Source organism: Anser cygnoides, chromosome 3 (assembly GCF_040182565.1).
Source record: "Anser cygnoides isolate HZ-2024a breed goose chromosome 3, Taihu_goose_T2T_genome, whole genome shotgun sequence".
Lineage (NCBI taxonomy): Eukaryota > Metazoa > Chordata > Aves > Anseriformes > Anatidae > Anser > Anser cygnoides.
Window position 1 is genome coordinate 120,340,575 of NC_089875.1, and position 15,665 is coordinate 120,356,239.

A 15,665-nucleotide genomic window follows, 5' to 3' on the forward strand; every position below is an offset into this window, starting at 1 on the left:
CTTCTGATTGATACACCCTTATCAAAACACAGCTTTTTATTTTTGACATCAGATATTCACCAAATCCCTGGTTCTCCAACATAATAACACTTTAATGGAGTCATAGGACAAGTGAATGCATGAAAGCTCATATAGTCTTAGTACCACCTAACAGTTACTTTACCTATTGCATTAATGCCCAAGGTGAGTAGATTATTTCAAGTAAGCTACAAGAATTTCTGTTTCTACTGTAGAATCTGTATGTTGCATTGCAAGACCACAAGGCAGATCAGACAGTAATTACAATGCAACAACACTATAAGACACGTCTACCTCTCTGCCTCTAGTTAAAGCCAGGTCTATAATAGCTTACATAGCAGAGACAGAATCCATATCCAGAGAAAAATAGGACTGCATATTGAAAGGAAAAAGTCAATCTTCTCTCGCACAAATCCTAGCATCAAAACAAATGGTCTTGTTAAGTCACTGACTGCTACATTTAAACAAAGGAATTTATGGAGTATAAGCAACTTATAATCAGCAGGTGAGTGATGCTGACTTCCCAAGTTCACAGATTGATCAGGACTTTCCCCCAAAGTTCAAGAGCTCGGGTCTCAGACTTTGGCTACACCCTTCAGAATATGGGGCCTAGATTCACTTCGGTAGCTTTAAGATCACTGACTTTTACTCTGGTGCACCCACATGAAAAAATCTCTAAAAGAGATTAAATCTATCACTGCACAAATAACAAGGTATTTTCTTTTTGCATAAATTTATCAAAACTATTCACACATGTTCACACTAACCTTTTCAGAAAAACTAGAATTTAAAGCAAGTATGATCCAATTTCAATATTTGGATGAGGAGCTCCAACAGCAACACAGAGAAAGCACATAGCAAAGAAAGTGATGTTGTGCTTATTGGCAACTTCTTTGACCTCCACTCATACGTGAAGCAATTCCACACCCTGCCCAGCATTACCTTTTGATATTCTTCCTTAGATTTCAAGGCAGCTTCCATCTGTTCCTGAGAAAATGTGTAGATGGCCGAGCGATACTGTGTGCCAAAGTCATTACCTTGTCGCATTCCTGGAGAGAGAGAAAATAGACCACACCATGAGGATCATGCTCCAGGCAGACTGGGTTGCAATGCATAAATTTGGTGGGCTTAAATTTAGGACTTTCCTTACACCTGGGTTAATACAATCTCTTATGTGCATATTCATTGTGTATGTTTATGAAGTCCAAGCCTTTCTTTGGTTGAATAGTCCTTAAGATACTCAACTCTAATATCTCTTTTTAAATGACATGCAAATAAGATGTGAACATTTTACATTTTGGTAAATCACACAGTAGTCACAGATGTAAAACCTTAAATAATCAAGCTGCAGTTACTGTAATCAAGGTACTCTTAAAATACTTATTTTGAACCATGCAAATGCTATTAAAAAAACTTTGATTTTACCAACTGCTTAAAAATTTTCTTGTGCTGGAGGGTTACACCTTAACGACAGAAAGGTTCAAAATACCCATGGAGATAACTAGCCATTCTCCTCTATTCACAAACAATGCTCCTGCTAAAAGACTGGTATGCATGTACTGCTGAATTAAGGCAGGAACGAAGTTATTAATTCCTACCATCAGCACCACTACTTACGGCGAGAAGAAATGACTCTTATGGAGTCTGAGCTCCAAAAAGGACTCAGACAGAGAAACGTGCTAAGAAGGTTTAGAGAAAGTATGGCTGTTTTTGTACCTTTTTACAGTGAGTAATGCTTAGTAATAGCAACCCTTACACACTTTCTCAGAGTCTGGCAGAAGTAGAAAACAAAGACGTACATACTCCACTAAATTCTATTTGTAACTTACATGTGATAATATCGATGTCAGGAATATATTAATACTTTTTACATCTAACATTATGAAAACAAAACCCTAGTTGTACATACTCAGTAACTCCTAGAAACCGTACCATAAATGAATTATATTGGTACAAGGATTAGCCCCTTTATTGCCGATGTATGTACTCCTTCCAAAAGACTAGTATGAAGTTGCTTATGTATGTATTTCCAAATTCAAAGCTAGATTCTACCTTCAAAAGTACAAAATAATGGGCCGAAGTAGAGGGAAGGCTGCTATTCCCTTCGGTGGACAGCCCAGATATGCTTTGGCTTGGTGCAGTTGTAGGGAGCCACGCTGCCCAAAGGCAACGCTGCCTGGCATCGCTACCCATTCCCATTCCCTCGGGCAGCAATACTGGAAGCCAGTTCTGCTGCGGTTCATTCCATAAAGCCTTAGAGAGGAGCTTTAACACTAAGACTAATCTGGAATTGCAGTTTTTCAGTTTCAGCCTTTCATAACTTTACTTCCAATTTTTCATTTGGAAAAATAACTTTTTGCTTTGCTGTACTAAAATGTATTTATTTTTGAGTTTGTCTGACATTTTCTGTGAACGTGGGTGAGTAAAATACCTTGGGTGACGTAATATTTCTGAAGTAGACTCAAAGCAATTGATTCCTCCCAAATGTCTACAACCCAAGGCAAAATGGAAATCATCAGGATGAGTCTTCCAACCATCACTGTGCTACAGAAATCCCACTGAAGACTAGCATCAACTGTCAGGACTACGGAGACAAAATAGAAGAAAGCTGTAGGTCCCAGTACCCCCTAGCAAAGGGCAGAGGGTGGAGAAAGAGCCTGTGATACCAGGGGGAAGGAAAAGATGCTATCAACATAATACTGCTTATTAAAATATGATAATTTTTATCCCTTTTGTACTTTCAAAGGAAACAGAAAATTGGTTTAAAGGACAGTACAATATCAAATGAAACCTGGCTGAAATATTTATGACTGAATGTGATTCTGAAAAATATTATGGAATTTTCACATTATTTGGGTTACATTTTAAACACCAAAATGTTACATTACTATATGTAAGAACAACAACTACTTTCTTCATCAATACTTAATAGTATGGGCTGCAAGGCAGACAATATTTTGCTCATTACTTTGCAAGTTATTTTAGGGTAGTAGAGACTTCTGAACAAGTCAGTGCTACTGAACAGTTAGGCATAAAATGAATACAGGACAGTAAAGCATTAGTTTTGCCAGGATATGTTAATGCTGATTGATGTTTGTGCTTAAGCATTAGCATTCTACAAATCTATTTATTGCTTAACAAACTACTTAACAACTGACTGGGGAGCAGATTACAAAAATCTCTATAAATGGATGATTCCTATATTAAATGCCAGAAATGCAAGCATTTCCAGAGTATATTTTAGCATGAGTTCCTGTGCATGCTGAAGGCAAACATTTAATATATGCATGTGCCACCATTACATAGCAATAGGAAGCAGTCAGCTTAATTAATTTATTGAAAAGAAAGCTCTTGAGTCTTGCCAAAATTGCATAACTAGGTAGGGCAATTAAAAGCCAAAGTACACAAAATCCAGATGGGAAATAGGTGACACTGAAACAGCGAAGAGCATTCATCACCGTAACAATGTACCAAGATCTACATCCCTTTCTTGTGAGGGCATTACATTAAGGCTATACATTTTCCCCAAAGTATACTATAGCTTTATGAGCTCAGTGATTAAATCATAGAGTTAAGGATGAGGTCAGATGGTGCAATAATAATGGCCCCTCCTAGCAATGAAGTGTTGGCTGCAATGTTACACCATCCAATAGCTACGAAAAAGACTGAACAGGTAGTGTAAGAATTACCCAAAAGTGTAGCCTAACTGTGATCAATCAGCTAGGCTAAAATGTCATTTATTTTCACTTGTTCCTTAAATCAATTTGTACCTAAATCTCCCACAGTAAGTAGCTAATGCATTGTCTAAGACACACAGACTACAAAATACTAAAATAAAATAAATTCCATGTGTATAGACATAATCAAGTTACCACTGTTACTGCTGTTATTTATAATGTACTTCATATGTGCAAACTTACTTCTCAAGGGTCCATCACTGATTTTGTAAAACCCTCTGGCAACTCATACTTGTTGAGATTCACTAACTCAATGAGTAGCAAACAAGACAGGAAATTCAATTTACAAAACAACAGTGGTAGGATGAGTGAGCTTAACAATCTCATCTTTGTCTCAAAGAAAGTCAACTAAATCAAAAATGATCTCTGCTTGGCTATCTAAAAATTCCACAGTGTCATCTGTAATTAGCTTTCTTTCCTTTTCTGGAATGTCATTCTTACTTTGTCTGATTTTTTTTTAATTATTATTATTCTGTCCCTCTGTGTTAAAATAATACCACAGTTATACACATTAGGCTTCAGATAAGAACGAGAAAATATGACTAATTAATTTAGTACGGATGCTAAAGGTATTGGAAGATATTGTGTACTGCTATATCAAAAAACATTCTTGTCAGGGATTGTCAACTTTGCTGCCATTGATTCTAGCTAAACTGGGTACACATTAGATTCTGAAAACGTTCTATGCTGAGACGAGTTGACTTCTTATCTATCGTGTACCAAAATGGTTCCACTGAAGTCACAACATTTGTTCAAAGTTTTTAATAATACAACTGAAAACACAAATAATCTCCATCGGCTTCAAGTTATTCACCCTATGTTCAAGTTCCCAGGTAAATAAACAAAACTGACACCTTCAAAATTGACATCTACTGCAAACTGTAAACAGACATTATAAAAGCATCAAGATTTCGAAGGACTTTGAATGACCTTGGATGCATTTCAGTATCTAACTTCCTGCAAAAATTCTCTACAAAGAGTTTTATCAGAATGAAATACTTGCCTTCTTGAAGAAATTTATTTCTTTTCACCTGTATCAGATTCCACTTTCAAGAGACACATATAATTTTGTTTTAATTCCAAATCAAAACAGTGCATCAGGTTTGTCTAAATCTTCATTACTGGAAGAAGGAATATTCCTACAGAACATCAGCTGAACACCTTCAGAGCAGCAGGATCTTCCACGCAGGGCAATGCTGACTGCCTCCAACTGTTCTGCAAGATATCTAAAAGTCACTCTGTTTGCAAAATCTGCCGGTTTAGGGATGGAATTTATAGTCGATACTCTTTTCCTTCAAGCATTTAATATATGGGTAGATGTGTCAGTAGGGCCTGACCTTCCTCAACTTTCATTCTAGGCTGAGTTGATAACCAGATTGCTTCTTAAAGATATTAACAAAATGTATTACACTGGGAGATAAGGCCTCTGACAGGAAGAAAGATCTTCACCCACTCTTTCAGAAACTGCAATGAGAGAATGAAACACTAAAAAACCCTTCATCCACAGCTGTAACCATTAGATATGTTGATCTCAAGCCCATTTCTCTTCAACAGGTTATTTAAGGAAAAGCTTCCAGGGGCCTGAAAGCGTAAAGTCATCTTACATGTCCCATCCTACCTGGGCCACTTGGTCACAAAAGCCCACCCGGAGGACTTGTTCCTAGTGCTGATCAGAATCTCTTTAACTAGAGATAACCAGGCAGTGTTTCAAGGGCTACCCAACGTCCTTGCCATGAGGCAGAGGAAGCCAAAGCCTAGGTGATTTACCTGATTTTTATCTGCTGTAAGAAGACCGAGAACAGAAGAACGTCCTTGAGCCCTGTGTTGGATTCTACAAGAGACTGAAACCAGAACCCCCATGGCCAGCCTGGGGTTGGCAAGATCACCCTGTTTCATCTGGCTGTACTTTAGAAATGCCAAAGGTTGCAAGACAATAACTGGCAGAAAATGTAAGTATCTGTCTCTCTGACCTGATGATCAGGAACGCACCTGTCAGTAACAGGAACAAACACACCCTGGAGTCAAAAGGCTGGCACTTGGTGTTGATACCTGAGGCAGAGAAAATCAGCTGTCATGCTGAAGATAACTTCAAAAATCTCCCGTCATAAGGACGTTTAGATAGCCTGATTTCAGAACTGATAGAAAATCAGAGGATAAAATAGATAGATAGGTAGAAAAATATGTGGTTTTGGATAAGGCTGTGTGGTGCCAAAGAGCGTCAGCCCAAAGCACAGTGCCTGTGTGAGCACTGGCCAGTCCTTGTAAGCTCTTGTCTCTAGAGAACCAGTGTAGATGAGGGCATTTGGAGCTCTAAGTGTGTTTAGGTCTTGGAGATGGATCATATTTGGGAATTTCACTATGGTTGACCGAAGCAACTCAGTGCTGCGCAGCCTGGACCACTCTGGAGACCATAAAATTTCCTCACTCTGCCAGCAGAGATTAGAACACCAATTAATCAAAAAATGCCCTCAAGAGCCAAGCGCTTGCTCTGTCTCATGTGATAACTAGGAGAAACAGAAATTCGTGGCCACAAAATGGATGGTAGGTGGAAAGGACAGGGAGTTGTGATGCTATCACAGTTTCTGCAAAAGGAACAACTCCCAGGTTGAGAGTGCCGCGTAATGCAAACACGCAAACAGACTGCCACTGGAGAAATTATTATCTGCCAAAATATAGATAATAAAATAGAGATAATATAAATAACAGATAATATGAAATAAATGGCTCTAGAAAGCCCTCTTACCAACACTTTGATATCAACTGAAGCACCTCCGTAGGAATGACTTTGTTCTGGATCTTGTTGGTATCAAAGTAGCAAATGCTAGTTCTTCTTTGACTCGAATGATCAGAACAACTGAAAAATTCCCTGTCTTGATGCAGCTACTCGGTGCTTTTTCCTTCATAGTTTCTATTCTTTGTGAAAGCTACTGTGTCTTCTTGGTTGGGGCCAAAGAATTGCTCCTTTAAAGCAACTATCCTGCTGTTATGCTAACTTTGAGTTTTTATTGTGCTGCTGTTTAGGTAGGTCATTGTCCTTCCTATCTAACTTCAGGGTATCTTAAGGTCAATAAGTAATAGGTAAATCCAAAGCATTAATAAAAGCACGTATTTCCCAGAACAATACTTTATTATTATTATTATTATTTTCTTTAGAAATGGAGAATTCATTGCATACGAGAAGATTCTTCCCAAAGAGTGATTTCTGAATATATTTCCTACAGAAGGCTGACGCAAAATATACTTTATTTATTTCTTTGGCTAAATCAGGAATTTCTTCTGAAGACTCAACCCTCTAAAGACTTGAAAGCAATACTTATACAACACTTCTTATCTTCTCTCCATTTAAAAATAATAAAAAAATGTAATGGCATCATTCGTCAACCTTGCTATTCTCAAAGGATCCCAAGTATAATGGAGATAAATGACTAAAGTCTGTTACTCTCTTCTGTGCCACCCAGTGAAATTTTAAAGGGCAGTTCATAGCTCTTATTTTTATCATAATTTTTTTCTGTGATTTATAGACTTTTCTGCAGCTGTCACTTATTTTCTTATACCCACAGAAACCTGATGTACTGATTGGTCATTTTCTTTTCCCCAATCAATGCTTGCTGAGTTAAGACTAATAAAACTCCTTCCTTCAGCTCATCATATAATTATTTAGTAAAAATCAATTGCACCATGTCACCCTGGCTTGATGTCATCACTCACTGTAATGATTACATCCATACAGTTTAAAAGTTGCCAAGGGAAAGTAAAACTCTTTATAGCATATGATTAACGGAGAAAAATGTTAATAGAAAAAGTGTTAGTTACAGTGCTGTGGATTGAGAGTTCTTGATGATTTTCAAGGTGCTGGGGTGCAGGAAGGATAAATGAAATATAAAAGCATTTCTTCAGAAGGTCACAATACAATAATGAGTTTGTACATATTAAAGGAAACTCATCCTATCAATAGAAAACAAGGTTTACAAAGCTTTCAATACTGAAGGTTTTCAGTGCCAAGAAGTACTACAGTTTTGTTCTTCCCCTTTTGCCTTGGAATCAAGACAAAGTACCAGCTTTCCCTAAAATTTCTGACTTGCATATGTTCTTAGAACATCATGGCTAAAACAACGTTTTTAAAAATTTACTTCAGCTACAAAAATGTCCGATGAAAAGTACTTTTTTGTCTTTAATCTCCATCAAACCACAAGATTACACAGTTCTCTGGTGTAGCTTGGAAGGTAAAACAGAATCACAGATTTGCAGATGTTGGAAGGAACCTGTGGAGGTCTCTAGTCCAACCCCTCTGCCCAAAGAAGTGTCAGCTAGAGGAGGCTGGCCTTGTCCTCTTCAGTTTTGAGTATCACCAAGGGCAAAGACATCACAAAATAATTACTTCACATTGCCAACACTAGTGTTAATAAGAGTTGTTGATGACAGTCAATACAACACTCACTCGATGAAATACCAGAAGCTCTTGAAGTAAAGAGATTTTTTTCAGACATCAGATTCATTAATGCCATAACACACCCCAGAGTACTGATGGACACACAGGAGAACACACTCCATCACTTTTTATTAATGACATTTTGTGGGAATGGGATGAATTGTTGCTACAAATTTGCTGCAACAAGAAATCTTGTCTGCTCCCACAACAGATGGCCAACACACTAGAACAACAAAAGCGAAATAATGGTAGTATATCCACTGAGGCTCTATCTTTAACCAATTCTCTTCACTTGTTATTAGCATTATTATTCTATAGTTATAAAATGCATCAAATTGCTTCTCAAGACAGTCCAAGTATTTTACGCAATTAGAAAGAAGACTTTGAAAGAAGAGTTCCCTATATGCTTATTTATTAATTCAGACAGAACATTGCTTAAATGCATTTTGGAATGCTCTTTGAACTTTGAATGAAATGCATGATCTACCTGAGCCCACATAAAACCATAAATTATTTTTTTATGAATGTCACAAAGTATTAAATGCTACTGGAAGATGGGAATTTTAATCCATCTCTAATTATTAATTGAAAATACATCTTTACCACTAGTGGATAGAACAGGCAAATGGAATGGTGAATATGTACATGAGTCATCCTTAATGGCATCAATTTTACTGTAGGGGATTTTTTTTATTATTTTTTTGCTTAACTTTAATCAAAAGTTAAACGATTAGTTTTTGACAAGTTTTTAGACTTGGATGAACTTGGGACAGAAGTGAAAGTAGTATCTTTTAACAGTACTGAATGCAACTGATACAGCTGGAATTAAGCTTGCAGGTTTAGGCAACCAAAAGCTGCCCAAACACAGATGCCTAATTTGGGGTGAGTCAGCTGTGTTGACCAGACTTCCACTGACTCTCATGGAAGATGAGACACTCCGTGCCTATGGAAACATCTACATTTAGGTGGCTTTACCTCAAGCTTTATCTCACCTGACACGTCTATGGTGGTCGGAGAAATCTGATCTAAGATACTGATAGTATACAACACTGAATAAATGCATAGAGGACAGATACCTGTAAGAGACTGGAGGACGAGACACACAGCATATGGGAGCCCCACACTTCCTAAAGCACAGTAGGAAGATACGCAAAGTCCACACAGAATCCAATGTGGCAATATATGTTTCTCGTTAGGCATTGGTGTCGAGCCCTCATTGTGTCTCTTCTTCAGAGATTAGCTCTGTTGCAGTGCTTACAAAAAGCTAGACAACTACTGATCATGTGAGAAAACATAATTAAAAAACGCAGAAATTCTGATCATACACTATAAAGAGCTCAGCTATGGAATCACACAGATTTCTTATTGTTTTCTTTATGTGCCTTCTCCTTTCTCTTCATTTATCTGTTACTCACTAATGTCATGCCTAAATTTTGGCATGTGTTAGCAGTATGAATCTAAACCTACTACGATCCACCAGGTGTTATTGCGATAGTAATAAAAATAATTAGAGATAATAAAAGTAACAGTGTTGTCATTTGCTTTTATCAGCAGATAAACTCATGGGACACTGCTCTCTCAAAACACAGACAAGTATGCTCTTATAAATATGCAAGAGAAAATTGCAGGCAGAGAAAAACAGTCATTCACTGAAAATATTGTTGTTTAGAAGAGAGTCAGCTTTGACCTCCTGTACCTAATTATACATGAAAACAAAGATTAAAAGCCTACTAATAATCACCATAAACTATGATTAATGATGTCATGCTTCAGTGCCTCAGATTTCTAGACCCATGTACAGTAAATTCACTAGTGGGTTATTTGAAGAAGAAAATAATGTTTGGTACTATTTTGTTTAAACTTTCTGTATTGCTTTCCTAGTATAAAGATTGGAACAGTCCATCACAAAATTCTGCAGAAAAAGACCTTCTTATGTTGCTCTTTTCTAATTGTGTAAATGCTCATGCAAATCTAGCTGCTGTTATTCACACCACATACCCTTTGATTTCATGGATATTTGAAAGCTACTGATGACAGCCAAGCATTGAGAAGTCTGGATTTTCATTCAGAACTTCACGAACAAATGAACAAAGCTGCACTAAAATGAAGATCCCCTTCCTCTTCCCTTCCTCTTCTTCCTTTCATCTACTACAACCATAGCTATACTATAATTGACAAATAATACAGAAGTGACCCCAAGGAAGATTGTAGCAGAATAAAAGCATTTTCCAATTGTTCTTAGCAGTACGGAAATTATGAACAAAAGGAATCCCTTCAGGTGAGTGGTAGGTGCATGTTTACTGCAGCATAACAGGCACAGTGTCATCTTCAGTGGAATAAAAGACAGATGCCATGGCTTTTCTCATCATCAAGTCACCATTGTCCCGACCTTAGCAAAACTGAAAGGTAAAGTTAGTTTCCAGTATTTCTGGAGAACTAAATAACACATCTTTGCCATATATGAAATAAATAAGCTAGAAGTGGTTTAAAATGAAGAAGGAATCAGAGCCCGGAAAGAATTTTGCCCTTGAGCCAGAATTCATTCAGCAACACTCACTTCGTAATGCAAACTATTCAGCCATCTCAGCAACCGCTGCACTGGCTAAGACTCCCCTTCATTGCAAAAGACGCAAAGTCAAATCTCAGCTTTTCACCACGACATGGAAAAACAACAGCTCCTTAACTGGAAATTTAGGTCAGAAAAAGTCCATTCTAATTTGTATGTATAAAAAGAGTCTAATATGCAAATAAGGTCATGACAGCTGAAATTCCTGGGGATGCAAAACCGCCAAGTAAAAAGTATTTATTTTTAATGCATATTCAGTTCTAGAGAAAGGGCAAAGAATGGGAGCAATGTAACATTAGGTATTTCAGATCACGGAATAAAGGATATTGCATCCAAAAAATGCAGTGGTGGTTAAGCACCAACGGCAAAGAGTATCTTCACTACTTTGCAAAAAGTATAGACCACAGGTATTTAGGAACTGATTATGGGCAAGGGTCCACTAAATTGGTTGCTGGTGAGATTGTTAGGAACCAGTCTACTGTGTAGCACCATTGAAACTTCATTGCTAACAGCAGGAGTTAGAAGGATGTGAAGGTAATACAGGACTCTTCTATCAAACAATTCATAGAGTGCGTATTACTATTGAGTATTCACTTCTGCATGAACCAATATACATTTATCTGTTTTTATCTCAGTATATCAATTTCCATGGCTTTTTTAATTTATCAACACAGAGCCGTGTTTTATTTGTTTCCTCCAAGAGCCTTCTAGCATTATCTTTACCGCAGATTTAATTAGTATCCTCTCCACTATAGCCTCCACGTCATTAATGAAAATATTGAAGAGTATGGGACCAGGAATGGCTCCCTCAGGGGTCTGTAATCCTATTTTGAATATATTTAATATGTCTGGTGGCAATAGATTTGTATTTCTACTGTATTTTTGTTACACCTTGCAATAATGCAGAAACTATTAGGTCTCAATAACATTTGAAATACAAGACAAAGGTGTTTTGTGCTTTAATCTGAGACTTGCAAATTTCTTTCAAATTATAAAAGGAAGAGACTCACAGAAATGTAAAAAAAAAAAAAAAGGTTATATTTTACATGGAGAGATTATTTTTTCCCTTTAATCTCTAAATGAAGTTACAGGCCTGTAGCAGAATGCATAATGCTGGTTTAGGGTCGCTATAGCATTTTTTATGTGTACAGCTGTTCTTCCACTGGTATAAGTAGACACATCTGCTCATTAGCAATACAATGTCATTTCTAGTGTCTAATTTTAATTATTTGCAGATGATAGATTCCTTATGCAATGTCTAAAAAAAGTACAGTCCTTCAGAACTGGTGAGAAATAAATATACCCTCTGCAACTAAAATGGGTCAGCACAATGAAAACCAGATATTAATCTGGAGAATTCATGTATCAGCACTAAGGCTAAATGCCAAACTATTTGGAAGGTCACAGGGAGGAGAAACAGCTCATACATCTCTTCTTTATCGTGGATACACAAGACATATGGACTAAGAGGTGTTCTGAATGAATCTGGCGGGTGATGAGTTTGTTGTAGTACAGATGGTCCTCAACTGCTGGAAAAATACCAGTTCTGCTTACATTTCCTGTACAAACACAGGCAAGATAAGGACTTCATGATGGAAAGGACAAATGAGATTACTTACTAGTAACTTTGGTTTTCTGCGTGCCCATACTCAAAGAATCAATATGGCTAAAAGCAATTTTTCATAATCTCCTCGGCCGTAGTGGCCATGAATATCTTTGCTCTTCACCCCACTGCCAAAGGTATGGAGTCCTGCCTTCCCCTCAGCTCCTTCTGCTATATCAGAATTATAACCAAAAAGCCAGAAGCAGCAATGAGAAAGGATACAACCTGTGTATAAAGAGGCTCACCCCAAAGAACTGTAGGTGTAGCTGTTATTTTTTGTGGGTGGGAAGGACTGAGTATGCTTGATAAAGACAGGGAGCAGAACTACCAAAACGAGCATCAGTTTTGGCTTATATTCAAGACAGGAGAGAGCTAAGGATGTGAGTGGATTTTGCTTTTGCCCCAAACATGTTTCAAAGAGAAGGAAATAGTATTTGCTTTGTGTTCTGCTAAAAAGACACGTTCAGCTATTGCAAGCAGCAACGAATCTTTAAAGCTGCTTTGGATAGGGCTGAAATCTCTGACACATGTAGGACTTCAACCTCACACAGGATCAGGGTAATTATGAACAATAGGACACTTAACGGGAATCACATTTGCACCATGACTGACTCCTCTGGTATCAGATAGATTTTTCCAAAGGCTTGGAGAAATAGACTCCCCACAGAGTGGCCAAACTTTCTGATCAGAAAAAATATGACATCTTCTTCCCTGAACATGAGCAAGGTGGTTGGGTTCCCCAACTGGCTCACATGCCGCCGGACAGTGCTAGTGCCAGAAGGGCCGTCCCACCAGCAGCCCCTGCTCCTGGCAATGCGAGTCCTGGCTGAAAGCTACACTGCAGTTCGTGCAGGGTCAGCTTTCAGCTTGATCCGAGAACTTTGTGACTGCCAGTGTCCACACAAAGAAAGAGGTGGCATCCTACAGACAGGTCAAGGAGACGGAAGAAAATTGCTCTTTCTCCCATCAGCTAAGACAAGGATTGGCTTAAAGCAATCACGAAACCATAGGCTGAGGCACAATGCAGACAAACTGATGGCCTGAAAGTCCACATCCCTCTAGACACGCAGCAGAACCATAAGGATGCAGTTTGAAGGAGACAATCTTATATCTTACAAATCTCGAAGACTCTGAGAATGGCCCTTTTAGTGCAAAAACAGGGCAATACAGATTCTGCCCTATGCCTCTGTAAACTTTACAAAGATACATGATGCACAAAGCGAATAGCCATAAGATTCTTTCGCAGTATTTTCAGCACACCACTTTCATTCCTTTTTTTAGTATCGGTCACAAAGAAGCAACCACCTCAAGCACTTCTAGAGCTACACAGAGCAATCCTCTTATAGATAAGATTATTCCTAGGAGAGAAGGAATTCTGGTCTGTGCATTAGAGGCTGAACAGAGATGACAACCATATGTCACTTGGCAGAAGTCAGGGGTTTGTTTGTTGCTTTTTCAGTATCCCAAATGTAATGAATTATAAAATACAGCCTAAATTAATAGTCAAGGAGGACTTTATCAGGGCCCCACACTTAGGAGATGCTCATCTGGGAGAATCTCTTTCAACTCATAGACTGTTTGACTTGATCAAAGGTTCCTGCTTTTCAGTAGACTTCTGTATAATACTCAGACTCGAGAGCTTCATGAAACAAGAGCCAGGCTGCCTCCCAGAGAAACTTTGAATCCCAGTGAGATGTCAGCCTCATTTTGAAGGCAGGAGGTCCAACTGTTTGGAAAGCAGGAACTTTTGAATATTAATATGCGCCTACAATAATGAATGGACTGCCAGTCTGCACTCTTTAGCAACTTGGTACCACCTAGATTGATATTTGAAAGGTCTTTAATTGCAACAGAATCTGAAACAACACATATGAATATTTCCATATTTTATGTTTAATGACATTATAACAATTAGACAAGTCCATTGTCTCTGCAGGGGGTAGGAGGGCTTAGATGGCATTAACCTGACTTCTGGGGGAAAGATAAGGCAGTGCCACAGACAAAGCTTTTATACTTTTGAGTGAGCACTATTCTCAAAAAGTCCAATATTTGCTGGCTGTATGAGACATTGGATTCATCTAAAGAGTGTGCTGAATTTCATGAATAAGAAATCTCCCTAATTTAACTGCTTAGTAAACACCTTCTCTTTGACAGACTGAGCTGCATTCATGTTAGGCTGGCTAAGTAAGACTTTGCACACAGCTGAATTTAAGGAAAGAATAAAATATCTTAGGTCAGGGAGATAATTTTCACTTTCAGTATCTTTACATAAAACCACATTTCCCATAGCAAGATACAAGCAGGGAGTAGGTATAAATCAAGGTGAAGAAACAGTTCCACCTTACCTATCTCCTACTGCTAACTGTGCAAACTTGAAAAACATATATAAGCATACCATCCCTATCTTATAGAACAAAGAAACTTGAAATTGGGACCTTGTGGTTTATCTTTCTCAAATGAAGAAAGGCCATACAGATGTAAAGAACTTTACAAAGGCCTTGAACAGAATTTAGCATTAAGTAACCATAAACATGCATAGGTAAAGCAATCTGTCCACATCAGCCAAGTCTGGAGGACACAAAAGCTTTAGTGACGGCCAACATCTCCATGCAGAAAGTGATGTTCTCACTTTTTCCAAGTTATTACTGAAGAACCATGTTGAAATTCTACAGAACCAAGCTTAGATAAAGGCTTAGCCATGTTTAGACCACGCAGTGCAGTGCCACGTAGATGCCTGAGGTAGCTGTGAATGACTTGGGTATCTACACAGCACAGTGTCATGTGGAGATATTAGCTTACATCCCAGAAGGAATACAGCCACATTAGTGTGGCTTTGTGCCCAGGCTAATTAGGTGATGTTTCCCTAGTTGCCAGAAATCAAGAAGTGAATCATACATCTGCCAGCATCCAACCTTCTTCTGAAAGCACGGACTGGAACTATTTAGAACCTCAGTTATGGGAGGATTCAAAGTGAATACAAAGATATAATCTCATCATATTACTTTATTTAAAGCCAGAAGGAATTACCAGCTCATCTGGTCTGACCTATGTGTAACAACTACTACACCTCGCCCACATACCATTAAGTCCAGCACAAGTACTTCAATCAATGCAAAGCACTGAAGTCCTCTAGAGACCAACCTACTGCATGTGTGCCACAGGCACAGACTAACCATATGCTGTCAAAGCCAAGACTACAAAAATGACAGAGAATGGTAGTTTCCCAAATCATTGCAGCAGAAATCCATTCCTCATGCTGCTGGTTGTTATAGTCCTGGTTGTTAGCTCCCAGCTCTGGCAATGAGGATGAAT

The 15,665-nt window shown here is 38.2% G+C and overlaps 1 protein-coding gene and 1 long non-coding RNA gene across 8 annotated transcripts in view; one reads left to right on the forward strand and one right to left on the reverse strand.

Annotated features, from left to right (window-relative positions):
- Window positions 1–15,665, reverse strand: part of MSRA (methionine sulfoxide reductase A) — a 274,249-nt gene that overhangs the window by 91,124 nt on the left and 167,460 nt on the right. For all 7 annotated transcript variants that reach the window (XM_066995100.1, XM_066995097.1, XM_066995098.1 and 4 more), the window contains one exon: window positions 961–1,067. In XM_066995100.1, coding sequence (XP_066851201.1) covers window positions 961–1,067 — 107 coding nt within the window. The remainder of the gene's footprint in view (window positions 1–960; window positions 1,068–15,665) is intronic.
- LOC106038183 (uncharacterized) lies at window positions 3,631–7,042 on the forward strand. Its single transcript, XR_001208444.3, has 3 exons — window positions 3,631–3,691; window positions 5,310–5,704; window positions 6,909–7,042. It is a non-coding gene; the product is annotated as an uncharacterized lncRNA (long non-coding RNA).